A 27,348-nucleotide genomic window follows, 5' to 3' on the forward strand; every position below is an offset into this window, starting at 1 on the left:
CATATTGGTGGGTGCAGTTAATTTGAACCAGTCGTCCACTGTTATGTTATAGTTTCACTGGATTGTCCAATAATTAAAAGGTGAGTCTGGCGATATTCTGTATTTTTATATACTATATTTTTGTCATCAACCAAACACATGAAAAGATAAAGTAGGCTTATTGATCCTACTAATGAGCATCTGTGTATTCAAAGTCTGTATAGTTTATTCATGAGCGCCACAGACATCCAATGTTGTCCAAAAACTATAATCAAAACGCATAAATGAGCGGTTGACATGTTCCATCACATGAACATGGAAGCTTATTAAAACCCACACAGTCATAAATGCGGTCATGAATATTCACGAGTACTTATTAGTCCATTGTGGTAAATATCTTTAAACTATTTGCTCCTGTTGCTGTAAACTACAGCCCCCTGCTGTTATATTTTTTGACAATGAAATGAAATATAGAATTATACCAGCATTTACTTATAAGAAGCGGTTACAGGTACTGGAGGTCTTTTCAGCTGTCAATCCCAGTTGATGCACCACAAAGAAAATGTGCACTGGTATAGGCTACATGATGAGGGGCGAGGGATATGTATATATACAGACCCAAGTGCACAAAAGGACATTGTATAAACAGCTTCTAAAGTCACTGCTAAAGTTTTGTTGTGCCTTCTTGAGCACATGAAGAAAGAAGAAAAAACTACAGCACTTGTCCTGCTCAATATCAACTTCCCTTTTTCCACTATAATATTTTAAGTAACAATTATGCATCAAAAGTAAAGTGAATAATGAATTATAATTGTAAAAATGTCAAACCGTCCCTGTGGTTTGAAGCGTTCTGGGCAGACTGGTATTAACCGCAAACATGAGTCCTGGCTCTGGAGTTGGGCATTATATCAGGAAAGGGAATTCAGGGATTAACAGAAGTGAAACCAAAGCCTGAACTCTGTCCAAACCCACAGAGTGGAAATGGCTGAATGCCCTCGCCAAGGCAGGCTTGGCTACTTCCAAGAGACTGTGGCATTTATCACCTGGACTCACTTCCAGACTGGCGGGCTCTTTGAAACTTGTACTTTCAAAGAACGTTCCATAAAAATCTTTAAATGGAAGTGTGACTTTTTCCATATTGCAGAAATGATGGACTTGGACGTAAAGGAAGGTACCCTTTAAGAGCAATTTTGTACATGATTTCCTTTTTAAATACTATTGTGAGTAGCTTGGTAATGTCTGTGATGCAGAAAATTGTGGCTTTGTGGCTATAGTATTTAATTTCCTTCATTGCATGTTTTTAAAAGTTACTATTGTGATTTCCTACATTTTATGGAGACAATTTGTGTTTTTGTTATTATATATGTGAAATACTCTCGGAAAACTTGGATGATATGATGTTCTGATGGCTCATTTACTTTCATTTAATCAAGGAATTCCATTAGAATTACGTATTCCAGCATATATTACATCCATATTATATATTACATGCTCAGGTATATCAATGCCTCATCTGACAATTGTGCTAGTAATGGAGCTATATAGCAAATGTAAATTAATATTTGACATTAGAAATGTGTTATTGCAAAAATAAATAGTTGTGGTGCGAATAAAAACACAGATAAAGGGCCAAAACATTCATCATCACTGCAAATGTTCTGTATTTCGAATAAAAAGCAATACAAGTGTTACATATCTCGATTCCAGTAAAATATTACTTTATACAAAATTGTTATTCAAAAGAAATGACAGAGTGAATGTGTTTTATTTTCAAGGAAATAAGTAAGACACATACATATGTTGTGATTAGGTAACTTTGGGACATAAAAGATGGCATTATGGCATTTACTGCCTTTGTGACACAATTCTTTACAGACCTCCACAATATTTTATCAAATTGCTCTGGGATCAGGATGGTGCCTGCTTATAAAAGTCTGAGCATTTCACCAGGATTATTTAGCCAGATTCATTGACTACTGTAACGTTTAGTTTATTTATGTTATAAATAGCATGTAAGCACCGTCTCAAAGACCACAGCAACTCTATGAACCTTTGCATGAGCTATGAAACTAGACTGATTTACAGTGCACTATGTGAAGCCACAGACATTTTTCTGTCCTATTGTTTTAGTGGTGAGATTATAAAACAACAACATGTATTTACAGAGTGGTAATGGATTACAGTAACAGCTGGTGTAAAAGGATGTCTGTTTGAATAGTTTCATCTTCAACGCTGACACCAACAGACGGCTTTTCTTGGGTTGCCTCCAAATCTGTAGAAAAAAAGAGAAACATAACTTTTCCTTTCCACAGCAGAACAGTTTATAATTAATATACATGTAACACTTAAGTTTTCAAAAAGTATCGTCGTATTATATACAAGTTTAAGAAAGATGGGTACTGTATAATTGCGCTACACTCACCTTGTAGCGTATCACAGGTCAAACCTCAGTGGATTTTCCAACACTAGTGTTCTGGACCTGTGACATTCATAAAAACATTATTAATTTAATACTAATAACAACAGATTAATCAATGGCATAATAAAACTGACCGAGCATGCAGAAAGAAATAGAATTTTCAGTGTAAGGAGTTTTAAGGAGGGCAGAGAGTTTTTTGAGTGAGTGATTTACTTTGAGGTTGAATTAGTTATTTTGCAGTTAATGTTTTTAACCACATGAACAATGAACAAATCCCTGGTTATGAGCTTTGTACTGCACCTTGTCACAGAGCAGATCCTTGGCCTGGTGTTGTGGTGTGGTCTTTGGCTTGGGGGCAACTGGTGGTTGTTGTTTTTCTGGGGATCCTGCCAGAGCATTTGCTTTGTGGAAGACTGCAGAGGCTTCAGTCCCGGGAGCAACCGCTGCCTCCTTAACAGTGATCATGGAGGCAGAGACCAAGGAGGTGTCCTCCACCTCTCCTCCAATAGCAGAGCGGTAGCTGTGACTGGAACTGCTGAAGCCACTCACGCTCTCTCCGGACGACTCTGAGCTGTCCACTGGAACAAGAGGAGGACTTGATTATACACATGATCAATGGATGGATGAATGGATGGGTGATTCAAAGCTAAAATGTATTAAATGGAAAGCCACGGTTCAAACACTGTGTTGGCAATCAATGTCCTTTCTGACATGTCCTTGGACGCATTTAAAAATAACTGACCCAGACCTCTGACCTCTGACCCTGTTGGAGTGGAATAAAACTGAAAAAAAGACTCGAAAAAAAAATACCCAGCAGCCTCAGTGAAGCTGTTCAGGGGCCATTAATAACACACTGTCAGAGCAATGGGAGGTTCCTGGGTGTACCATTGCATCTAATCTCCGAGTCCATTTGCAATAAATCTTGAGCCACATTTAGGTCATATATGATAGTTTTACACACTCAACTCACACAATAAGTTGTGACTCCCAATCTCGTGGTCCAGGTCGTCCTCTTCCAGAGCTCCAGGAGTTGATACGTATCCTCCAAGGTCCCCACCAACCCCCCTCCGCTTTGGCCTACACATGTATCCCACAGGGGACAGGGAACCTCTTCCAGAGGAAGAGGAGGAAGACGAACTGCATCGTGAACCAACAGATTTTGGACGATCCCCAGAAAGCTTGTCCTGTGAACTTTGTCCTATAGAGAACAACACCCTGTTTTCTGCACAGACCAGGAGAAAATCATGTTTTTGAGAGGGAGCATGACAAGCCAAAGAGTGCTAGAAAGATATCACAATGTTTTCTGACAAAAGGTAATGTAATAATCAACTAAACTTGTTTTACTGGCAGTGTTTGCTCACCTCTTCCCATCAGTACATAGTTGACGGCTCTGTCATTGATAGCTGCATCACTGGGCTTGATGTCCATGAAGGGCTTGTTTCCAATACCCATGAACACTCTCTCCTGCATACGGACCTCTTAAAAAACATGTGAAATCATAGTTTAAAAACATTTTATATTTAAGAAATTCCATTTTCATACAAAAGATTGTTGTCTCTATACTGCATCATGTCTGCTGTTTTTTTCTTTTTCATTACAGACAGTAATCCAAAAGTGAGGACTGTTGCTGTTCATCCCATTATTACCAATATTGAGCCAAATATATTAATATCTTTACACATTGGCAGTACCAATGTTATTATATCATGAACAAACCAGGCTCTGCTGTATTAATTTGCCACTATTTAACTTGACACATGCCAGTGTGTTTATGCATTTTTGTGCATTTGTTGGTACCTCTGTTGTGTATTGCCTGCTCCCACAGGATCCGCTCCAGGTCCTTGGTCCAGGCATCCTTCACCTCCCGGCTGACTGCTTGAAGTGTGTACGTGTCCTGGGTTTTCCTCTTCCTGAACCAGATCTCAAAACACAGCCCGCTGTCACCGCTGTTTTGGGTCATGCCCACATCTGACGTCTAAATTTAAAGAAAGACAAACCGATTATCTAAGACAGTTGTTTAAAATACGGCAATCAGTTTAGCAAGACTTCAATACTATTGTAATTGGACTTTTGGCGTGTTGTGCAGTGTTTTAGAAGGGAAAGTAAAGGACACAATAAAATGAATGTTGTGTGAGTGATGGGCAAAGAATGGATCTCTTAAGCAGACCCACCATCTGGAGTACAGAGAATTTTCACAAATGGGGCCAAAGCAACACGTAAACATTTTCAGCATGTGTACGTGTAAGTTGTAATCTTGTACGAGATTCGTGTGAAAGAGGAAGTGGGAGCGACACTGACGCCTTCTTTTTCTGTTATTGCATAATTATTGCTTATTTTACTGGTATTTCTTGAACACATTTTACATGTGAATTTGGGGTGTGAAGCCATATGTGTACCTTGAATGACTGTTTGTAGATATATGTCTCATTTCCTACGTCCGTCTTCCTGGTTTTGCTAAAGAGAATGAGCTCTTGGAAGAGGAATATGTGGCGTAAACATTTTTTCTTCCTAAATGTAACCAAGAACTCATCCTGGCGTATCAGCTGCCCCTGCTCCTTCAGATTTACCTGCAGAAAGAGATTCTGGGGGTCATGTACTGTCGTCAGCAATAATGAACCAGAAAAAAGAAAGTACTTATTGTAACTGTTCGGTTTAGCGATATAATATTCAAGCAGCCTTAGCTTCTAAATTCTGCTAATGAAGATTTAGTCAAACAAACAGAGTATAATTGCAGATTTAGAATAATTGACTCACATAATTACAGTGAACCATCAATACAAAACGGTATGAACTTTCCTATTATTTCTGACAGAGATCATAAAGTTCATAAGTTAACCAACAAGAATGAATGAATCCAACTCCATTCCTTCTCTCTGCTCCCCAACTAACGGAGCCCCAGACCATCATCCCCCACTCAGCCCCTCCCTTTAAATTCCATGGAAATAAACTATTATCCTTTCCCTGCACTCTTATCATCCATCTCATTCCTTCCATCCACATTACTCATGATTGACCTACGGCATTGCACAAATCAAAATCACAATGATGAATGGTTTCATCACTCCTCCTCTTGCATCATTCTTAATGGCTGTAGTCCTGCCTGTACCCGTTTCTCTACTGTGCATTTCCACATTACAGTAGAGTTTCCAATGGTGTTGCTCAACGCCGAATGAGAGAGTGATAAGTCATTCTTATCACAGTATAGTACACACTACGTCTGCACAGTATACCTGTATATGCATGTACTGTATATAAGACATGGAAATCCAACGTTGTAATAATCTTGCTTGACATTACCAAGAAACAAACTGTCTTACGTCACAGTGGTGGATGGCGTCCATGGCCAGCAGGTTGTTGCCGTGGTGGAGCTGGAAGTGGATGACCTCCAGGGCAGCCTTAACCTCGGCCATCTCTCTGGTTTGTCCGGGGCCACACTCCCTCATCATGTCCTGCAGCAGCAGACTGTACTTACTGATCCGCTGCACGGGCTTCAGCAGGTACGACCACAGGTCCATCTTATCGCCCAGCTTCAGCTGCTTTTGCTGGAGTGTGAGGAGAAGACGGCTAAAGCTATCAGGATAACGTCAAAGCTTGAGTTGGAGAACACGCTAACATTAAGTAGATGGGAAGACATCCATCAAGACTAAAATAATGTTTAGAGATGTGCTGCACATTTATATTCAGTCTTTTCTTTTTATTAGCCGTACTAGGCCCTAGGGTGTCACTGTGAGCATGTTAGCATGCTAATGTTAGGGTTAGTTGAAAGCACTGCTCTTCCTACATACAGCCAAGTTGCTCGCAGACACTGTGAGACACCATTTTCCCTCTTGTTTCAGAAAATATATTATGTGGCTTTGAGATGAGAAAATAAGAGAAGGAAGAGCAACAGGACAAGCAGCGGTTCTCACCTTGAAGAAAGCCTGTCCATGATTGATGAGAAGACTATCAGACTGCGGTTTGTTCTTGCTGTAAAGGGCATACAAAGCAAAGCTCTCTCTCTGAAATAAAAGGGACAAATAAAGACCATTAGTCACTAAAATGCAGACTAAGCAGTGTACCATAGCAGTTCACAGCTGTGTGAGCTATGTACTCCTTATTTTCAATGATTGTGTTCAATGGTATCAACACACGAAAGCAGTTGATTCCATGGAAGCTAAACAGACTTTAGTCTACTGCTGGGAGTCATCTGGAAGGGCGTATGTTGCTTAATCATCCATATTTTGGTTCAAAACAGTAAACTACTCCTTGACATTATGCAGACTCACATCTGCCCAAACCTGGAAACAACAATTACTCAGGTGCACCCTACAGACCGTCAAAGTTAATACTTTTGTGTCATTAATACTCGTGGCACCCACATGTCGTAGGAAACAGCGTCCCGCTCTGACGGGTTCATTCACGCAGCTCTCCAACTCATTCAGGAAATGATGATGGTGGAAGTCGTGGAGTTTTTCTAAGTTGCCGAAGACGCTCCCCCTCTGGCCCCTCAGGTCCTGAGGAACGTCGGGCCTCTCCAGCTCAGAGAAGTAGTGCTCTCGAACATACCCCAGAGCCTTCACATACTCCCTCTCTGTGGACAGCAGCTCCTCCATGATCATCCGCAGTTTCCTGTTCCACACATAGGAAATGAAAATGTGAAATTTATTTAAAGCACATAACTTAACCTAGATGAGTTTGGGATCATACTCAGTTTTACATTAGTTAGTAGAGGGTATGATGCCATTCATGAAAATAACCTATGTCATTTCCTGTAATGTCCTGGACACCCTCTCACTGAGCTTTAGATTACAGCTAAAGAAGAGAGGTATTACTTACAGAACATTGCTGCCATTGTTTTCTGTTGGTGTGAGTAATGTCTCTGGGGTCCTTAAATCGTTAGGGCCCTGGGTGGAGACTGTGCATCCTCCACCCTCCTCTTCATTGCTGCCTCTTTTTGACTCGCAGCTCAGGTTTCCTGACCGTAAACTCTCGTTATGGGAAATGGGCAGATTTTGGACGGGCTGCAGATTTTGTTCCAGTGGCTGTGTTTTGCTCTGACAGTGTTTGTGTCTTACATTCAAAGGTGAAAAGCCAGAGATGATAGTCAAACGAGAGCATACACAAGAGCCCTCGCTCAGGGACCGACCCAAAGGTTGGTGCAATGGAAAATCGGCGCCCCCTTCAACTGAGTGTGTGCTCCTCAGATCTGCCTCACTGTGGTGATCTCTTGGCCTCTGCTTGGTTTCTGGAAAACAGTCAATGTTTTGTGGAAAACAATTTGTAATTTTCTCAGTTTTAACTGCTGCTTCAGATAATTCCTGCACTTGAGATTCTCCTTTCAAGTCAGGTTTTAAATAATGGTTAAAGCATTCCGCAGTGGTGCTTTCTCCCTCACTTTCTGAGATGTTGACTGCCTCTTTCTGAGAGGTCAGCTGCTGGGTCAGGGAGCATTCATCCTCCCCCACCTCACTCCTTTTCTCCTCCTCCTCCATTTCTCCATCTTCCCCTTGAGGGTTTGCAGCTGTGATCTGCAGGATCTGGATCTTATCTACTCCTTTCTCTTTCTTTTGCATCTCCTTCAGACGCTGCCCAACTTCTTGGCACTGGACCCAGGCTGCATTCCACACTCTCATCACCCCCGAGGCCCCTGATCCCACGGCACAGGCCTTAGCTTTCAGAGCCTGGAAGTGTGGGGTGGAGAATTCGCCACCTAATCTTTCTTCATACATCTGCAGTGTTCTCAGGGTCTGAGCTGGGTAACACCCCTGCTCTACCTGCTCCAAAAAATGACTGCATTCCTTGGCCAGGGCAGATGCCTAGAGAGAAAGAAAGATAAAGGAATTTTAAATTTAAAGGTCAACACAAATCAGTTAGAAATCAGTTGACAAAGGGCAAGTAAAGAAAGAGATAGAGTTAAATTACAAATGTCAGATTGGTGAAATTTCCAGAGCAATGACAAAACACAAACCTGTTCACAGAAGCAGTGCACATACATCAGTGTGTCCAGTTCTTTGTGCCTTTGTTCTGCCCGCAACATAAAGTCATCCATATTGGATTTGAAGGTGCTGACCAGAGTACGAAAAACATCTGTTGCAGGACTGGGATCGCTTGTGCCAACAACTGCCTTTGCCTCCATCACTAGGCTCAAGGCGCACTGTTGTTTGTCCTGGAACAAATGATAAGATGTCATGTGGAACTTGTTATTTCCTTCCCCTTTCTCTAATCTACTATTCACTGTTAACAGTGAGGTAATCTTAAATATGTTTCAACTCACAATCAAAGAAAACTAAAGAGACACACATACAGCCAAATAAGGTAGCTTGTCTTATTTTGTTATATGACTTCATTGTTATACCTTAGTCTGAGCGAGAAACACATCAAAGTGCTGCAAGGCCTTTTCAGTGCACACAAGGGTATCGTCTGTTGTGTAAGAGTCCTTCAGTCTCTGTTCGCCTTCTGCATTAAACCACATCCCAGCCTGCAAAGCGTAATTTAGAACCGAGTGTCATACAAGGGTCTTACTTTTGAGATAGACAAAATAATGAAAGTGTTCGAAAGCAGACAGACTTCTATCTTCCTGTTGAAAATTACCGTGCTAACTTTGCCCTCCATCTCTCTGAGCCTGAAGAGGAACTCGAGGTGCTGCAGTGACTCATTTGATCTCATCACCAGAATGTGGAGCTTCTCCTCCACCTGGTTGTACAGACTTGTCACTGACTCCAGAGCATCTCTGCAAGGACGAGATAACAAAGTCACCCAGGCAAATCATAAACCACATGAATTGCATTGTAAGGTAGCATTAGAACTTCCTTATGGGTGTAAATGCACCATTGTTAAGTCGGCGATACGTGACATTATGATTTTACTACACATACTGTACCTACACATGTCCACTTGCTTGTTGTTTGGATACATTGTGGTGCAATACTGCTAATTACAAAAAATACCAATATAAATACTGTGTGTCTATTATAATAATCTGTAAATATTTAGGCATAAAAACATAGATTAATAAATTAATATTAAAACTGGAGTTTCCCGTAGATTCAGAGGAGACTGCTGCTCAACCACTGTACACCCACTGGGGATGTCTCATTATCCACACACCCACACCAAACATACTTTATCTCTGTTGTTGTTTAATGCCACATTTAGCTTTGAGTGGAGGGAGGAGGAGGTCACGCATACAGATTTCAACGGAAAAAAATGCTCGCTATGCAGATTGGCCTCAGGCAGTGTTTATTATACTATTAGTATTAAAGAGTCAATTTCTATTAAATGTTGAAGCTGGTCAAGTAGACCAAATTCAAACTACTTTTTAAACAGTTTGGTAGTTTATTCAATAATAATGAGCATAAATTATGTTTGAAAACTCGTAAAGCCCCTGCACTGCACACCCATAGTCCACTCACACAGGTGTTTTCACTTATGATGCCAACAGTGTAGGCGTGTACAAACTGCATTTGATGGACAGCTCCCTTTCCCATCTGTTGGTTTTGTTGTACTTGTTAGGGTTGAATACCTTAGGCTAATACTCTTAGTTAGTACATGTTACATAGTCATGTGACAGCACGTAATACCCAGCATAAATCCACCCAACTAACACCTAATTAGAGGTGGTGGTTAGGAAAGTTAAATACTACTAAATAAGTGTTTAGTTTAAGATAATACAATTAATCAGTGTAGATGCAAGAAAATGCAGGTGAAATGGTATTTAAACGCTGAGAAATGTTGCTGTGATGTATTGGATTGGGACAAGAAGGAGAACATAGGTAGATTTAGATATTATCTGATACCTGTAGTCCTCAGACTGTGGAAATCTGAACTCCTCTCTCCTCATTCTGGCAAGAATGGCCCCTCCTTCTCTTTGCAGAGTAACCAGTCGAGTGTCTTCCAGCACCTCTTTCATTGCGGCCTTCTGTTCCTGAATGCATTGCTGCACATCCTGCAGCAGCCACGGCAAAAGCAAAGTCAACACGTCTGCCCTGCTTCAGAATGTGCGGTGCACCAATCATATAACGTCACACCGTGAACATGTATATTCTACCTCGGCAGAGTCTGTCTTCTTGCTGCCATCCACTTTCTTGATGGCCTTCTGCAACAAGCTGTCTGCCCCTTGCAGCTCAACCAAGAAGGAAACCAGTCTCTGAAATGAATTAAAGTTAAAGACTTAGTGGGAGTTCAACAATGATACATCGTGATGAACCCAAGAGCTTTCAGTTGAAGAAACACTACATTTCTGCTGCCTACAGAGAGCACCACTCAGCATGCTGAGACTGGAACAGCTGCTGTACATAACAAACTGCTGCTTCCCTCTGACCTGCAGTTTAATGCCCTAATGTGCAAAAAAGTTAGAGAAAATACATACAGACTCTGAGTCTGTAATAAAGTTTTGATTCGATTTGACATCCTCATATCATTTGCAGTCAAATGATGCCTACATATTCCTATTACATTCTGCTGTATATTTCGTATGACCGTTATTGTCATATAATAAACTTTACTGATCAGTGTTGCATGACCAGCATAACATATCTTCTTAACGGTCATAATGAATAATCAAATGTATCATTTAGATACGGATCTGCACTTTGTATGCGTGACCTCCTCCTCCCTCCACTCAAAGCTAAATGTGGCATTAAACAACAACAGAGATAAAGTATGTTTGGTGTGGGTGTGTGGATAATGAGACATCCCCAGTGGGTGTACAGTGGTTGAGCAGCAGTCTCCTCTGAATCTACGGGAAACTCCAGTTTATCAAAGTCACTGTGGGACGTGAGTGAATATTCGGTACCTGATGGAACTGCAGCCAGTCGGTATGACTGTAAGTAAAGGTGCCTCCCAGGTCAGAGGTCAGCTGAGAAGCTTCAACTGTCTTGTTTAGGGCTTTCATAGAAGTCACCATGTCCATCTTATGGACAAACACAAAGACAAGGTTAGGCAGGAAGGACAAGTACCACTCATCTCGAGCGCAAATCAAGGGAGCAAAGGAAAACATGGAAACTGATTTCATTCCTGACCTGTAACCCCGGCTGTTTTTCAGGTCGAGGACAAGTGTCTTTTTCCACCAGCATCACGATACTGTGGACAGCATGGAGAGCTTGCTCCTGTAGCAGATAGTCAGTACGTTAAAAATGTCCTGCACTTTAATAAATAAGATGCAATAGTTCCTCTGATCATTTAGATATGAGATGGCTGATCATCACAGTAAAACAACAACTGCACTCTATCACTGACCTTCTTTCACAATTGACAAGAATTTGTGCAATAGGCCTACAGTTTGTGTTACTGCGTCTTTGATAAAAACAGAGATTGGGCCTCCCGGTGCATTTCTTTACTGCTAACAAATCAGAAACTTGCACAAACTTGAAATTAACTTGTGTTGCTCAGTATTTGTGTAATGCATATTCAAACACACAATGACAAACCCATCAGTTTCCTAATCAGTGAATCAAGGAATTTGAGATCTTCCAGCATCTGATGACTAGATGTGTGAGGGGTTTAGTGGGTGAGTGAGATCTTGAGCATGCAGGTTTGTTGTTTTAACCTGGGCCATCAGCAGAGCTTTGTAGAGGTGAAGTGAAGGAGACTTCTTCCTGGCATTGATGACCAAAGTCATTCCCAGCTCTCGAACTTCTTTCCTACAAAAACATTGGATCATGTTAGGGCACATTCAAACATTATGACCTCATCACGGTGGTCTCTATTTGATAAGAGGCTTTTAGGCTTATTTACTTATTCCACTTCTCAAATCTCTATTTATCTTTTTATCTCTCTCTGACACACACACACACACACACACACTCTTCTTCACGCATACTATTCCACACGTTGACACCTCAACACATCCATCTTAATGGCCTCTTCTTGGGTTACAGCTGTGTGAGCCAACAGAAGACATGGCTGCTAATTCTAGCAAGGCGCTGCATACCAAACAGTTGGCAGCCAGCCTGGCCAGAGACTGATGTGGTGTGTCTCTCTAGTGGGGACAGAGGAAGGCCAAGCTATCTAGTAGAATGGCTTTTTGAACTTCAAAGACTCCGTTGAACCCGGTGTAAACAAAAAGCACCTTTAAAGTGATCACTAGTAAACCTGTCAGTGGGAGTATTGACACTGCTTTGGCAGAGGGTCAGCACAGGTCAATGTTACATGCCAGCTAATCTTACAGTACTACATATAACTCAGAAATATTCAGAGATACTGCCTAAAATATAGTGTTTTCTTCGTGGTAAAACAGCCGTTATACAAAGGGTTGACCCATAAGGGAGAGTCTGGATGTAAGAGCATGCATCATATTATTCAAAGCCTGCAATGGACACTTGAGATATTCATATGGTATCTGTTGCCCTCTTGTGGTCAGACCTTTTGTTACACGCCATCATACATTGGAGATTCCCAATAAGCTAACAACTACAGATTTTCTCTGCTGAGCAACTGAGGAGCTGACCAACCAATACTGGCCCTCTCAATTGCAAATGATCAGTCTTTTTTGGGACAGAGATATCTAATAGTCATTGTTTTCAGTACCTTGGTATGGAGTGTAAGTAGAGCAGTAGTTCACAGACACTCTGGACTGACACGAGAGAGGATGTCCACTCCTTTCTGCCACCATGGACCTCAACGACTGCCCTGCCTGTCCTGTCCCTGCTGCCTAAGGGTAGGGCAGAACAAAAGGTTAGGGATGTATCATCTGTTTTTTCAAAAATGTGCAAAGAGTGACTGTAAGTAAATGTTTTAATGGCAAATGCTGTGAGAGTAGAGAAGAACATGATTTTGAGAGTGAATTTTTGAGATGAAGAAATCATACAGACGACGTTATTACCTGGCAAACAAATAATTCCCAGTTCAAGCATCCCACCAATGCCTCTGTAACCTGATTCCTCGGTTTGTGGAGGCTGTGGAGCGTCAGAACTTGCAGATAGAAGTTGAACTTGTGCAGGATATGGCTTTTCTATCTTTGAGTTATGGAGTTTAGAGTCTGATCCATCTGCGGTGGAGGGAGTTTCACTCCTACTTGACTGGGAGTCTGCATGACAGTACACACAAACATAATTATATTCACACACAAAAAAGCATAGAAAAACAAATAAATTATACAAAAGTACAAAGTATATTGCAAGAACAAGTGTGTGTATTTTGTTTCTCATAACTTTAAAAAAAATGTTATTTAATCCATCACACTCAGACAATATTTCTTAGTGTATAAACGATCAACTTTTGTCAACTTTCTATTCTGTCCGACAACCTTTTCCCTTTTATACTAACAGTAATTATTCTGTGCTTCATTCATAAATCTAAACAGTCCTCCTTCAACATGGACCCAGCTGCACAGCTGTGTAGAGACCACCTTTAAACATTGGACATGGTCTCAGTAACAAAACACTGCAGTGGCCTGGCTACTAAGTCTGGCTTTGATTTCAGACATCCTAATTGGCTTCTCCTTAGGGCCAACAAAGCCTCGCCTGTGTTCTCTCTCTTTGCTGATTTAATAGTCTATGACAAGCATGTCTCCAGTCAAGATCTCAACATGCCCCTGTGAGGGCATGAGGGTGTATGCCAGCGGGTGCAGGGGACACAGAAACCTCCTTCTTGCATGTCATGCTGTCTCTCTGCATTAGAGGAATGCTCTGCTCTTTCTTTTTGGGTTCAGGCTCTCCCTTTCATTGGGGTGCAGCATGCTATTTCCGTTCACTCCCTCGGTAATGGGGAATAACGTGAATGTAGCCAAAGCACCCAGACAGCAGTGGGAGAAGACCGTACTCTAGCCCGATCTTCGACCCTGTGAACCTTCTTTGTGAAGAGCCTTTATGATCTCGGTGGAGCGCATTCCCTCAAGCACGCGAGGTCACGGTCGAGTTTCAATCAGTCTGTTTGGTGTGAATGTTCAGTGGCCCTTCAAGCACTGAGCAACAGATCATAACAGACGGCTTTATGTGCAGTAATAACAAAGTACAAACTTTGTGCGTGGAGATTAAAATAAAAAAGAGGAGAGAAAAGAGAATGAAAGTAGTCTGAACGTTCAGCCTTACTCGCTTACCTTTTTTAAGGGACTTCAGTCTTTCCAGCTTTAAAGTCACCTGATCCAAAAGATCAGCTTTCTTACACTGCATTATGCTGGTGATTGTTTCAGGGCAGATATCACTGTGGCTCCTGTTGTTGACTTTATAGAGAAGTGGACTCCCTTTAGAAGTCTCTGACACAGTGGACAGAGACCTAACTTTGACTTTGTGTTTCCCTGATGGTTCCACAACCTCCACCTTCTGTGGTGGTTTAATGTCGCCATCTGAACCTGCATGCACACCAGCATTTTGTCCTGATTGGTGGGAAATAAGTTTCATCTGAACCTTGTGACTCTGGCTCAAACCAGGCGTTGATTTCAAAATCATCGGTGATTCCTTCATGAGATTTTCTGACTCAGAACTCGTAGGAAGGTCTTTGAGGTGAGATACGAAGCTTTCCGGTGTCGGTTCACAGCAGTGTCTGTATTGGCAGAGCTCGTTTCTTATCACAGGTTTATTACAGTGGTTACAAAAGTTTCCAAGTTTGTCTTTTTGAGCTTCAAATGCACCCTTGGCTCTTGACTCTCCGTCCTCACAAAGGGCGACCTCCTCCAGGGCAATCAGGTGGTCTGCACTGCCCCTCTCAAAAGCGACTGGGTTTCTCAGTGCTGCCACGTACGAGTCTCTGTACCTACACTTCAAGTCTTGATCAGTGGAATCATGCACCATCTGGCTGCATGGTGTACAAGGCTCCTCTGCAAACTGAAGGGTGCGTCCACAGGGAACACTATTCCCAAGTGGTACCGGTGGCGGTGGTCTGACGGGTTTGAACAAAACTGAATTAGGTGGATGCGGATGGCTGCTTCTCTGTTTATCCACAAACTCCTTGCCTGCGGCAATATCCACCAGCTCTACATAATCACCCTCAATCTCCCGATAGTTACGACTGTCCCAGGTATTAGGAGAAACCCAACCAACAGGTTTGATTAAAGGTCTGGAGCATGATTTGGAGGTTCGTCTTTCATGATCCATTTTGACAAGTTTAGAGGAGTAGTCCACAGATCTCAAAGATGCTGGCATTCTGTCTTTTGCAGGACCTAAAATGGCTTCCATCGGCAGGGTGGAGGAGTTAAAACGGGAGGGGACTGAGATCTGTTTTGGCTCGGGAGGAGCTTCCCGATAAGTAGGCATGATCTTGGGCTTGTTTAAAAACTCTGGGATGGCAATTTTAGCCCAGGGCAACTTGATTACTCCTTGATCTGTGCAAAGCAAGCAGCGTGACAGAGGTGTCCCTTGGCGCCCTTCATTGATGCCCTGCAGCCATTCCTCAGTGAAGATGCAAGGGTAGGAAGTCTCAGGGACGGGTGTCTCCTCCACTTCTCGACAACCCTCCTCCAGAAGACTTTTGAGGACAACGCGAGCCGCTTGGTCCCCGAAAGGCTCCACCTGTAGATAGAAGTCTCCGGGACGCAGCAGCAAAGGGTTCACGGGTGCTAACTGGATGACGGTTTTGTCATGGAGACACAGAGGCCAGCCCTCACAGCGGAAAACCACATCAGAGTATCCAGCCTAGAAATAAAAGAAAGTTTTCAGTGTCATTTTGGTTACATTTGCTCTACTTTCTCAATGTTTCATTGATGCATTTGTTTCTAATTCTCAGTAATCTGTAAACATTTATCTGAAGATACTGTTAAATTAGATTTATTACCAGTATAATTTGAAACATGTATGATTTCAGGGACATTTAAAACAGCACATCAAGAGCTGAGTTATCTCACTTGCATTTCTGTATAAACTGTAGTATACTGCACAAACAATCTACACAAGCTAAACTGTATATCTTATAAAAGTACCATGGTTTCATATAAACATTATGTATGGAATGCACACAGCTAACCCACCACCCCAAACTGTATATTAATGGATAGAGGCGAGTGTCAGTGCTTCAGTATAAGAACAATGTCAAATTTAGCAATTAAAAAATATATATATTGATATGAAAAAAAGTTAACGTTAATGTATTGCAAGTCCCTCTCGTTATTCTTTGTCTAAGTCCTATTTGGGGGATAATAATGCCTGTTTTGGAACGACACAATTTTGGATCGTGTGAAAAGTAAACAGGAATGGCGTCAGCACGGAGTTAGTGAGATGCGCTGTGAGCTACTGCTTGAGCCCCCTTTCTGTTTTTTTTAGCCTATAATTGATTACATTTGGCAAATTGTCACCATTAAAGGTATGCCGAATAATCTATAAGCGTAGTCACCCTTAGATGTACAGACAATTATCACTGGATTACTTTGATGCTGAAGAAAACTTAAAAGCGCAATGATTGTAATGGAAGTTCTGTAGCATTTTCTTACTGGGATTTGCAAGCGAACATGCACGTTTATTTGTGATGGACATAAAAAAGTGATCTCTCGAAAGCGTAAGTCACACCTAATCTACATATATCATGATTAATGTCTGTGTGTTTTGTTATTGCAACATATTAGCGAAGAGGAAAAACAGCACGAGTTCAGATGTATCCACGAGTTCATATGTAATACTCACACATGCTGCCTGTTGGACACTCTCCAGTAAGTGTTTGGATGGGATGAGGAAGTCCAGCAGACAGTGTAACGCATCGCCGTGGTAACGTTCCTCAATGGTGCGAAACAGCTGGCTGAGTACGACGGGTGCTGTGGCATCGAAAGGTGGGAAGAGGGCCGAGAGCGCACCCTGGATGGACGAGTCGAGAGATTCTGGGTTCTGGAGGACAAGAAGAGGTGCAGGTCAGTGACGTGAGGTCTGTGTAATAACATTATTCTGTATAAAGACTGTGGAAAAAAATACTAGCCTCAACAAAACACTAAAAAAGACTATACATCAAAGGAAAGGACATTAGTTGATGATACAGTTTTACAAAGTGTTCCTTTCTGAGGATGAAATCATTTTAATTTGTGTTATTATTTTGCATCTAAAAGCCACAGCAACTCCAAACTCTAAAACTAGGATTGCAGAGATTAAAAAATATATAAATGAATAAAAAAACCATTAACTCATAGGACCCTAGCCCTATTTTTAGGCCTCTGCTCGAAAATTGCATAGCCATACTCAAGAGAGTCCCGAGCTCTAACTACAAGGTCTATTTTAAAAATTTTGATGCTAGAATACTGGTAACACTTGTGAGATGTGTTGAATTGTGTAAATATTGTGTATATGTTACTGGTTAATAACTGATACACTTATGGCACAGCTCAAATTGGAAAAATTTCTAGGTTCGCCTGAAAAAAAGCACTTTTATTGAACATTTTTTTTTAAATAATGCAGCTGCAAGCCTAAAACCACGCCACAGTCATAGAACAACACGTTTTACATGTCCCCACAACATATTTTACTTCGATTGAGTGAAGCAGGCCAGCATAAATGGTCATAAAAATCAAAATTTAGATTTTCGGAACCAGCTGTTACATTGCTGTATACTAATTGTATATACTATATAACTAAATATTAACTATATATTCACTTTTCTTATCACTAAGTGTTCAATAATCCTAATAAATCAGTTTGACACCATTTTGAATAATTTTGAGCAGTTATGATGTGTCATATCTGTCATTCATAACAATAAATGACTCATAATGTGTGTCTATGTGACTTTGGTAAGGCCGATTTACTCGTGTGAGACATTTTTAGATGCGGGATAGTCCAACGGGAGCCATGCAGGGGTGTTTGATCGTATCCGGGTCTGTTTACTGACTAAAAATCGCAAAATGCTGGCCGAACCCCCCTCTCTACATGGATTGCTCCACCCCACAGAATCGTCTGCCATTTTGTGATTCATTCCGCCAGCGCATTGATCTCACTCACAGACATGCAGCAGAACATGGCGGGCAGAGCTGTGCAAAAATCGGCTCGAATAAATCCGTTTTTCATCGCCAAAACCGTCAAAACGTAAGTTTTTTTTTACCCAATTATTTTTCTCGTGACCTGCGGCTGATGTTGGCATGCATACCCATAACTTTTGAACGGTTTGAAAGAGAGTAATTTGGACGCCGCTGTGCGTTTCCGGGTCGAATCGTGCCCCTCCTGCATGTGTTCATCCGCTATGTGCGATCCTGCTCCGTGATGAGAGAGCCATAGAGTGAGCATAGGTCGTCGATTTTTGGCCGAAATTGTGGCAAATCTTCTAGATATCTTCCAGATATGATATTAGTTCATGTATAATTGTGTTTGCAGTGTTTACAATGGCTGGTATGATGATGTTGCTCGGACTTTTCCCATTAATTCGATAATTAATATGTCTGGAGCAATAATCATATTTCTTTATGAAAAATGCTTTCTACAACACGCTGAATGCTGCACACTCTAAAACAGCCCACCGTGGGGGGCTCTCGGCTCCTACGACAATATGCAGTGCATATAATGAAGGCTTAGCAGGATGTCAATGCCAGTGCATGAATAAAGGAGTGGTGTTATCTGCACATTCTTCTCAAATGAGAATTGCATTGACCTGTCAACCAAAGCACATGAATCATACAACATTTAATTCGGGCCCAATAAATCACCCGTTACAGACTGTCTCGTCTCATAATGATTAAAAAAGTTGCCCTCAAACAGAACTCCTGGCATTGCAGTTATTAAATACTATTAAATGTTGTTTCAATCTTAATACAATAGCCTTTTTCATGTCATGTACTCTGCGAGTTTGGGTCAAATGCATATGAAAATTAGTACCCTTGGTGTGAAATATGGACTGAGAATTTCAAAAGTAGATGTCTATTCTAACACTGCTATATTTGAAGAAGGTCGACATGCCAAGACCGAATGCTCTGCAAATGCGGAATGACAGGACAAATGTTTTTTCTTGGCCTTTTAACCCTGGGTGTGGTTGTTTGGAATCCCTCAAGGAGTTTTGGGCTTCAAAGTTAGGAAGAAAAAAAAAAAAGAAAAAATGTTATGATGGTAAATTATCATCACCCTCACAGAGGGGTATTTTGGTTGAGCCTAATAAAAGGTTCTCAACTTATCTGGAGATGATTAAGTCTGTGCTGCATGAGTCTATGCAACTTGTTTCATGACTGGCCCGGATTTGCTTCATTTAAACTGGTGTGTTTGCAGAAGACCAGCAGGCCTAAGAAATGCACAGTCCTGTCAAAAATGCACATAAAGAAGCAACAGCGTGAATTTATGGCACCAAGAAGCACACTTGGTGTTTGTGTTCACTGCATGTACAAATGTCTGCATTGGACACACAGAAACATTTCAGATGAAAAGAAGCCATCTAACCGACCCGGCCGCATGAATTTGAGGTGGTGATGTTTTGAGACGTGAGGGCTGTCAACATAGATTTGTAAAACAGCCAAGCATTTAATGCAATGCTGAGCACTGTGAATACTATACTTTTGAATGTAATGAAAAGAGTTGAAAATAAGGACTTGACGCTCACTCTGGATCAGGACAGGTCTAAGCCGCTAACCACAGCAGGCGTGCTATTCATACAATCAGTTCTTAGTACCCTGCTGTGTCAATCACCCAGCCCCACAAAGGACTCCGTTTTCAGCCCCCCTCCTCATTTAGCTTGATGGCCGGACCGAGACCAGAGACCAGCCCAGGGTAAACACAAGTGCAGCAGCTTCAAAGACCTCACACTGGTTAGCACTGGGACTGTGCTGACTGCTTGGCTAGTGGATGCTTATGTGAGCACCTTAGACAGTCTTGACACATCAGAGAACAAAGCTCATAAAGTTGTTTCATGTTTCACCGAATAATTCAGTAAATCATTCAACTTTGTGTGACTCAACTTAGTGTTGCGTTCCCTGTTCGCTAAATCCTTGGTGTTGTGCGTTTAGATACGAGGTGGTGTTCCTTCAAATGAAGTGTACAGCATTAAATGTGGGGCTGTTCGGTGTAAATCAATGTCAATATTTGACCACTTACAGTATGCTAAGTCCTTGTATCTCTTGGAGACATTTCATGTCCTCAGTGGAGAAGAATGCTTCCTTTTTTTTCTGATCGTGCACATCTGTCACTATAGATTAGGAAATGGAGAACAGAATACCTTCGAGGCTGGCTCTTGAAGGGTAATGCATCACAGCTGTTTTAGACTGACTGCAGCCATTCAACTTTGGGTTCTACTATTTTTCTCAAAGCTAAAGATAAACCAGAGGTCATATCTCATACAACACGGCTCTGGGAACGTCAACCGGGACCAACCGACAGGACGACAGGGCTCGGACGTTTAATTTCCCTTTGTGTACGTTTTATTTGAATAAATGGAGTTTGGCTGATATAGACTTTTAAAATTTCATCGAGCATTCCAAAAAATTATGAGAACGTGTTCACTCTTCTGTAGCCGGGCCTTTAATCCATCCGTCACTGAAATCCAACCCTAAACGAAAATACGAGTGACTTATTATCACAACATTATTTCAAAATCATTTGAGATGAAACCTCTTTTTGCTAACACTCTGAAATGACAAACACTTATGCCTGGATAAACATCTTCTTAAAACAAAAAGAGGCTCTCTCTCTCTCTGTGGGTGGTTTGGCTAGCGATATATATGAGTGAGATCCTCTTGAGTTCTTACAAAGCATTGCTCAGCTTGGACCCAGTTCAATCCGGCTAGCAAGTCAGTCAAATGAACCGAGGGGTAGGGAGGGTAAGCTGCCGGTGTTGTGAGTTCTTCTGTATCTCATTACATTTGCCAAACAGACAACATGCCAAACAGGCCCGAACTGTGAAAGATTCAGCAGGAATTCTTCTGAGACAAAGCAAAGTAGGAGCTGTCCTTTTGGTATTTGAATGCATTCATTGATTAATGCATAATATAATATATAATAATAGAAAACTAAACTGGTTAAAACAGTTGGCCACATACTTGCACAATTCAGTGAGCAAGCAATTTCGGATCAGAAAAAGAACATATCAGGAACTTTTTCAACTTTTTATTCACAACCTCTCTGGGCGATACAGAATACATGTGACACCGTGACATCTGCTGCTGTTACGTTAAAAATACACATTGAAAACTCAGTTACTTTATCTTCTCTAGTCCTCATGATGTAGTTTTCTCTCATTCTTTTTGTTGTACGGATCATTATTGACTCACGTGACCTTTCGTTTCTCAAGATGTGTGTTTGTGACCTCCCAAGTAGTCGTGCCACAAGAAAGAGTGATGTCAAGGTGTACCCTCTATAAATGCCAGGCATACACCTGAGGTTCTGAGATGTATGCTGCAGTTTCCTGGTCTTTCCATGCAGTCTCATTTTGGCTGAACACACCCATAGTAATGTATAATCTCTGCTGTGTTATCTGCACCCCAACCATTCCTTTTGTGTTTTTAACAGCTCCTCCCATTACAAAAAAAACCCTGGTTAACAGTGATTTGTTCAGTCCTGAGTGAGCACCCAGACACAAACAGTTCCCTACATCCTTATGATAACACAATTCTTCACTGTATATCAGTGCACAGTGTCTAGCTCTGGTTTCCTTATGCTGACAGAAACGGAGTTGCTACTTCATTTTGCGAAGTATTTTTACTCCCACAATCAGCCAGCGAGCAACATTCAATCAAACTTAAATCCCGAACTTTTATCTTGGCCTGCAGAGACAGTGGGGTTTGATCGATGTCCAGCTGACAACCACATTCCACCGCCGCCTCCTCTACACATTCAGCACAAGGGGATTCCCTCTCTGCCCATTATTGTCCAGTGCAGCCTTTGATTCAACTCTTAAGAGCTTCAGTCTCCAACAAAGATCATTGTTTGACCTAAATTGGCATGCTAGTCTGGACAACAGGCTTCTTTCTTTGTCTTATCCACCCTTTGGGCCCCCTGGGAGTTTTTGCAGTGTTGAGTATTAAGCACATAATTACAGGTTTCCTCCATATTGCCTTGGGCTTTGGCCAAAGAAAGTCAGGACCGAGGTTTGAGCCACAGTGTAAACAAGCTGTCAATGTGTGTAATGCACAATGTCTATCTGTGTCATCTGCCACAAAGGCTCAACAGATTAGAGTAGGTAAAATGACCAGAATGTGATTTTAAAGAAGATTACCTTCAACTAAATGGACTCGGCTCCTCATGAAACAAGCTCTGTCTTGACTGGTCATCACAGTTGTGTTTAAATCCTCATACGAAATTGACTGTCTCTGAACCTCGGGGCTAAACCCAAAACATAAGCAGAATTCTGCATGAACGGACATGCAGATATGTCCAAGAGTCTCGGATGACACACCACCAACTCAGCCATAATGCCAGCCATGAACTCAGCCAATCACAGCGTGGGCACAAAGGGCCGATGGGTTAGCAGCTAGTTTCATGCTCAAAAACCTAAAAGTGGGAAGATGCTGAGTCTTGGAGCAATCAGTCATATGCTAATCAAAACATATAACTAGTATCTCTCAGTGATTCCCTATCTTTCTCCTCCTTAAACATTTGGTATCTCCTATTTAGCAGTGAGACAGTGCTGTCTTTGTGTGTGATCCACTCTTGTTAAACTCAGCAGAGGGGAAATCCATTCAGCTAAGCCATCTTAAATACTTGGAACCAGTAAAAAAAAAAGCCTGTTCAAGACAAAACCTCTACATCATTTCTTAGAGCTGCCAGGAGTAAACATGGTGTCTGTGTGTGTTCCCTAGCAGACCTTTAATATGGCATAGTTCCTATTATTTATTTATTTTGTAGTTTTGAAGAACTCAAGCTATATTTGTAAAGTGAAGAGGCCGCATGATAGTGTGTCTGGTTTCTGGTTTGGCCTGTTTTTTCTCATCACATGACATCAACCGGATGAGCTGAGATTTGATTTCACAAGTGACTCATTAATCCACCCTGAAACTGTAAATGATGCACAAAGACTGTCAGACCTACACTGCTGATAACCAAGTGTGTCTTAATCCGATATAAATCACTGCTGTCATCTGTTTTGGAATCGAGAACTGACTCACAGACACATTTAAAGATCAGTGCTCTGAAACAATGTCTGCATCTGTTTTGGGCGCACTTAACAACAAAAAGAGAGATTAAATCCTTTCTGTCATGCCAGGTCAGCATATTTTTAAAAACTACCACAGGATCAGACAGGTGTATGGTTTGAAAAAAATGTTGCCCAATGTCTGATGAAGTGATTGGCAAAGAAGTGCAGCTGGGTGTGTAAAACCTTGGAAGTCTTCCCCAAAAGATAAAAAGTTCCCCATGTACATTTAAAAACAAAAACTTACATGTAACAACTGAAAATTTCACATGTTGCCCTTTTTTTTTTTTTTCTGTAATGTCCATGACTGATTCATAATGAACCGCTCCCATAAAGCATAACAAAACATATTTCCCAACGCTTGCATTCTGGCAAAAATACAATCCGGAGACTGCAACACACCGTAATAGTTCACATTGTTCATCTCAAAATGTTAAAATAGCCAAGAAATTAGAAAGGGTTAATAATACAAGTAAAGGACGGCCTTGTAAAATCCATTAAACCCTAACACAAGGGATTTGTTAGTTGGTCAGCATGTGAGTGTGTTTATAAGGAGTGTACTAAACACTGACATCTGTTGCTCTTCGTCCTTGAGCTTTGCAAACATCCGAGCACAGCAGTCTACATGGGAAACGAACTCAAGGTCTTATCCTTCAGTAAATGTTGTCTCGTCGTACAGCGAGTCACCTCAGATTTGCCAGTTTGAAGTCGTTGAGCCGGTTTTGAATTTAAGCAAGCAAAAACTTCAGACTGATGTATCATGATCACTGAACTGAGCTACAACACAACTGTTATCTTCTATCTTCTATCTTCCTAAAAGTGCAACCAGAGGAGCAACAACAACAGTGACTTTCAAACACAGTCTGGGGAGGAAATAACATTGCAGCAGTGACTGTTTCTAGAGACAATGCATGCTGAAAATTGACTCATAGCCAGCCGATAGCTGCACCGACATTTTTCCCCAAACACTCGCCAGCAGCTCTGTTTTGAAAACAGACTGCACAGCCTCTCTTGAGATTGACCCACTTTTGTGATACAGAGATAATAAACACACTGAAAAATATGGTTCAGAGCTCCGTTACAACTCTCAGAAACTCGACACTTTGATTGAAGCAAGATTTAAATAATTCGGCTCAAACAGCTCCATGGGACAGATGTCTGCAATTATACATATTTTCTCTATAAATCACATCGGTTCATTTTTTTGAATTTCCCTGTCTGCCTCTGTTGAAATTTGGCAAAATCACAATGAGTGAAGCAGAGGGCAGGAATTATTATCTGTCTCCCAAAGGGAGCACAGAAGATAGTATTGTAAAGATACTTGTTACAGGCAGGGGATGGAGCTACTGATGGCTGTTGCGAGAGACAGAGAGCATTTGTGATCCTTTAAAGCTAGGCCAGTACGTATGAAAATCTGGATACCCTACCACAGCATGTCCACAGTGTTTCTAACAGTTAATCAAGGTATATGCATGTATACTCTAAGCTAAGCGGTTGAAGAAATGCACTGTGACGGATGAGTATATCTGACTAATGATGTGAAGCAGGCATGTGTTGATCTGTGAGAGTCTGAGACTGTTCATGTCGGTAATCAAGAGACTTAAAGCTGCTGTAAGAAATATCGTTCTGTAAACAATGAGTCAAATGAATACGTGTGTGAGAGATGGTTGCTTGTTATCACAAACTCAGAGAATTATCCCCCGACTGCAGTTTTCCTCGACTCTACTGAGCATTTTTGCATCTTTCAGCTCATTGTTTTGGTTTCACGCTCACAAAATGACATTAGCATTACTAGATGCAGCTAGCATGTAGTTTATTAGCAAAAAGCTCAACCAAATACCAAACTGCAAACAGGCAAAGTTAGCAACAAGCTTGTGAACACAGTGGAGACTTTAAATATTCTTTATCCAAGGGGTTAGTAAAGAACAAGAACAGTGAATACGGGACTTATATTCATCAGATGGCCACAAGCACCAGATGAATGCTAATATTACTCTGCGTCTGCTGGATGTGTAGGCAAAACCAATTAATGCAGGTTTAAAAAGATCATCTCCTTTTTATGAATTCAGAAAAACAATCTAATATACGAGTTTTGTCTTTGAGAGATATACCATTTTGAGTGAATCACAGAAAACCCCGCTGAGCTCAAACTAAACATGTTTTGGTGCGACGAGAGAACATCCAAAACCCAGGAGCAACAGGCTTTCATGATTTGCATTAACTTTGAATATACTTTGAATTCTGCAACTGACACTTTTACTGCAAATACATGTTTACTGTACAATGAATGAAACACATGCTGCAGTAAGGCCTTAAGAAGAAAGTGCTTGACCTTGCTGGTGAATGAATGACTCTTGGCTATCCTTGTCACACAGTCACTCCTGTAAAGGTAAATACAACTCACACCAACAAGCCAGGGCTCTGGGTTATGTATCACTGCTGAGTGTTTACCCAAGATTGAAGCTCCTGGTCACGCACGGGTGCAGTAATCTAATAATTTAGACTCCGCTAAGCTCATGACTGTAAGTTGGAGGGTGGTTACGGAAGACAACATCAGTCATGCAATAAGTAAAACAAACAGAGGGGGCTGTAAAAGCTGGTCAAACAAGTGCCGCAGTGCATGTGAAGGGGGGACAGTGGTGGCCACAATGAGCAGCCAAGTCTTGAAAGCTATCATTTATCTGGCATACTTCGACAGATGTTAGGGGTCTGACTGCTTTCCATATAAAGATAGAAATTACACTGAATGAATAGAAAGCTGATAGGAGAAGCAAAATATGCAACATTGTGATCTTTATCGAACCCTAACTCTTTATCTGCATTTATCCAACAAACCCATCACCAAACATGTTTCCGTCTTGTGGCTCACTCTTTGTCATTAATTAGTTTCTGTTGTGACCGTAAACAGCCCTGTGGTTTGAATTTATTAAAGTGCCCAACACTGAATTGGAGAAATGCATTATGGGCCCATGCAAAGCAGTCAAATATTTTATACTCCAAAACACTCCCCACTCACTGAAGAATGTGTCCCATCCGAATCAATTAAGTCCTAATCAAAGGACTGAAAGATGCAAAACAAGAGACAATGTGCTTCTCTCTCTGTCACTCTCTCTTTGTCAGAGTGCACACTCTTAGAGAGCTTGAGATGCCGTGGGCTGTTGAAGTGAAACAGTCCCACCAACTGTGCTCAGGATAACAAAAAGGTTTGAAGAGTGTAGCTTTTATGTCACAAAGATAAGGTTTCATAAAAAGAGAACAAAGAATGTGCATCAATACTGTGCACAGTATCGTGCAACTGAAAAAAAACAACTGCTTAAGGCATATATAATATATTAGTTATAACACATCAGGCTTCCAAAGTTTCAGACACACATGACTGGCAAGAGAAAGAAACAAAGTCACTTGTCCAAACCAGAGGCTCACGCTCTGTTACTGGGTCAGTGGAGCACTATATCTTTTAAAGCAGAAAGTAACAACCGATAAGAAGTACGACCAGGACTAAAACTTGTGTTTTTGTGATGTTACTTTACCATCTTTGCAGACGTTTCTCCTCTATAAGGAAAAAAGTTGTTTTCATTTTTGGTCCTTATAATCCTCTCGAGACAGCCTCCCTGGGCTCTGTGCTGTGAGACCTGTGCATGTTTAGAGCATCAACAAGAGAAGTCGACTGAAGTACATCCACATGACAGTGAGTTGTCTTGATCGAAATGTAACCAAAGTAATTTCCATTCTTCGTAGACTCTCCACAAGTCTGAGTGTGTAGCACAGAGAGCAGCAAATTGTCAGGCTGCCTGTTGATCCTCTTGCTTCGCTTCTCTGGCTACTTTGAGAGTTTAGAGGTGAGAGAGAGAGAGAGAGAGAGAGAGAGAGAGAGAGAGAGAGAGAGAGAAGGAGGGAGTAAGAGATTTTCTGAGAGGGGGAGGAGAAAAGCTTTCCCTTTCAGAGGAAATCCCCCTCAAGGCTTTTCAGAGTTTCTTCGCTCTCTCTCTCACCCCAGGCTTTATCACATACTCTAGCACACC

The 27,348-nt window shown here is 41.4% G+C and overlaps 1 protein-coding gene across 1 annotated transcript; it reads right to left on the bottom strand.

Moving 5' to 3' along the window:
- Positions 1–14: 14 nt before the first annotated feature.
- Positions 15–27,138, bottom strand: quob (quattro b). Its single transcript, XM_031845539.1, has 24 exons — positions 26,857–27,138; positions 16,927–17,124; positions 14,415–15,945; positions 13,200–13,403; positions 12,905–13,028; positions 11,925–12,018; positions 11,398–11,484; positions 11,172–11,288; positions 10,425–10,523; positions 10,174–10,322; positions 8,969–9,107; positions 8,733–8,855; positions 8,346–8,543; positions 7,214–8,193; positions 6,757–7,006; positions 6,307–6,396; positions 5,716–5,940; positions 4,795–4,965; positions 4,196–4,373; positions 3,760–3,876; positions 3,369–3,620; positions 2,699–2,976; positions 2,402–2,458; positions 15–2,251 (listed from the first exon to the last, which is right to left on the bottom strand). The coding sequence occupies exons 1-23, from the start codon at positions 26,857–26,859 to the stop codon at positions 2,420–2,422; spliced, it is 5,646 nt and encodes a 1,881-aa protein (XP_031701399.1). The 5' UTR covers positions 26,860–27,138; the 3' UTR covers positions 15–2,251; positions 2,402–2,419.
- Positions 27,139–27,348: the final 210 nt, after the last annotated feature.

Source organism: Anarrhichthys ocellatus, unplaced genomic scaffold (assembly GCF_004355925.1).
Source record: "Anarrhichthys ocellatus isolate YVR2014 unplaced genomic scaffold, GSC_Weel_1.0 scaffold1, whole genome shotgun sequence".
Lineage (NCBI taxonomy): Eukaryota > Metazoa > Chordata > Actinopteri > Perciformes > Anarhichadidae > Anarrhichthys > Anarrhichthys ocellatus.

What these genes read in the sequence shown, in the direction of transcription:
- quob (XM_031845539.1), bottom strand. An exon ending in ACTGAAGTCCCTTAAAAAAG is followed by an intron (nt 13,404 to 14,414) that starts GTAAGCGAGTAA and finishes ACTGTCATGCAG; the next exon opens with ACTCCCAGTCAAGTAGGAGT. An exon ending in ATGGACAGGCTTTCTTCAAG is followed by an intron (nt 5,941 to 6,306) that starts GTGAGAACCGCT and finishes CTCACACTCCAG; the next exon opens with CAAAAGCAGCTGAAGCTGGG.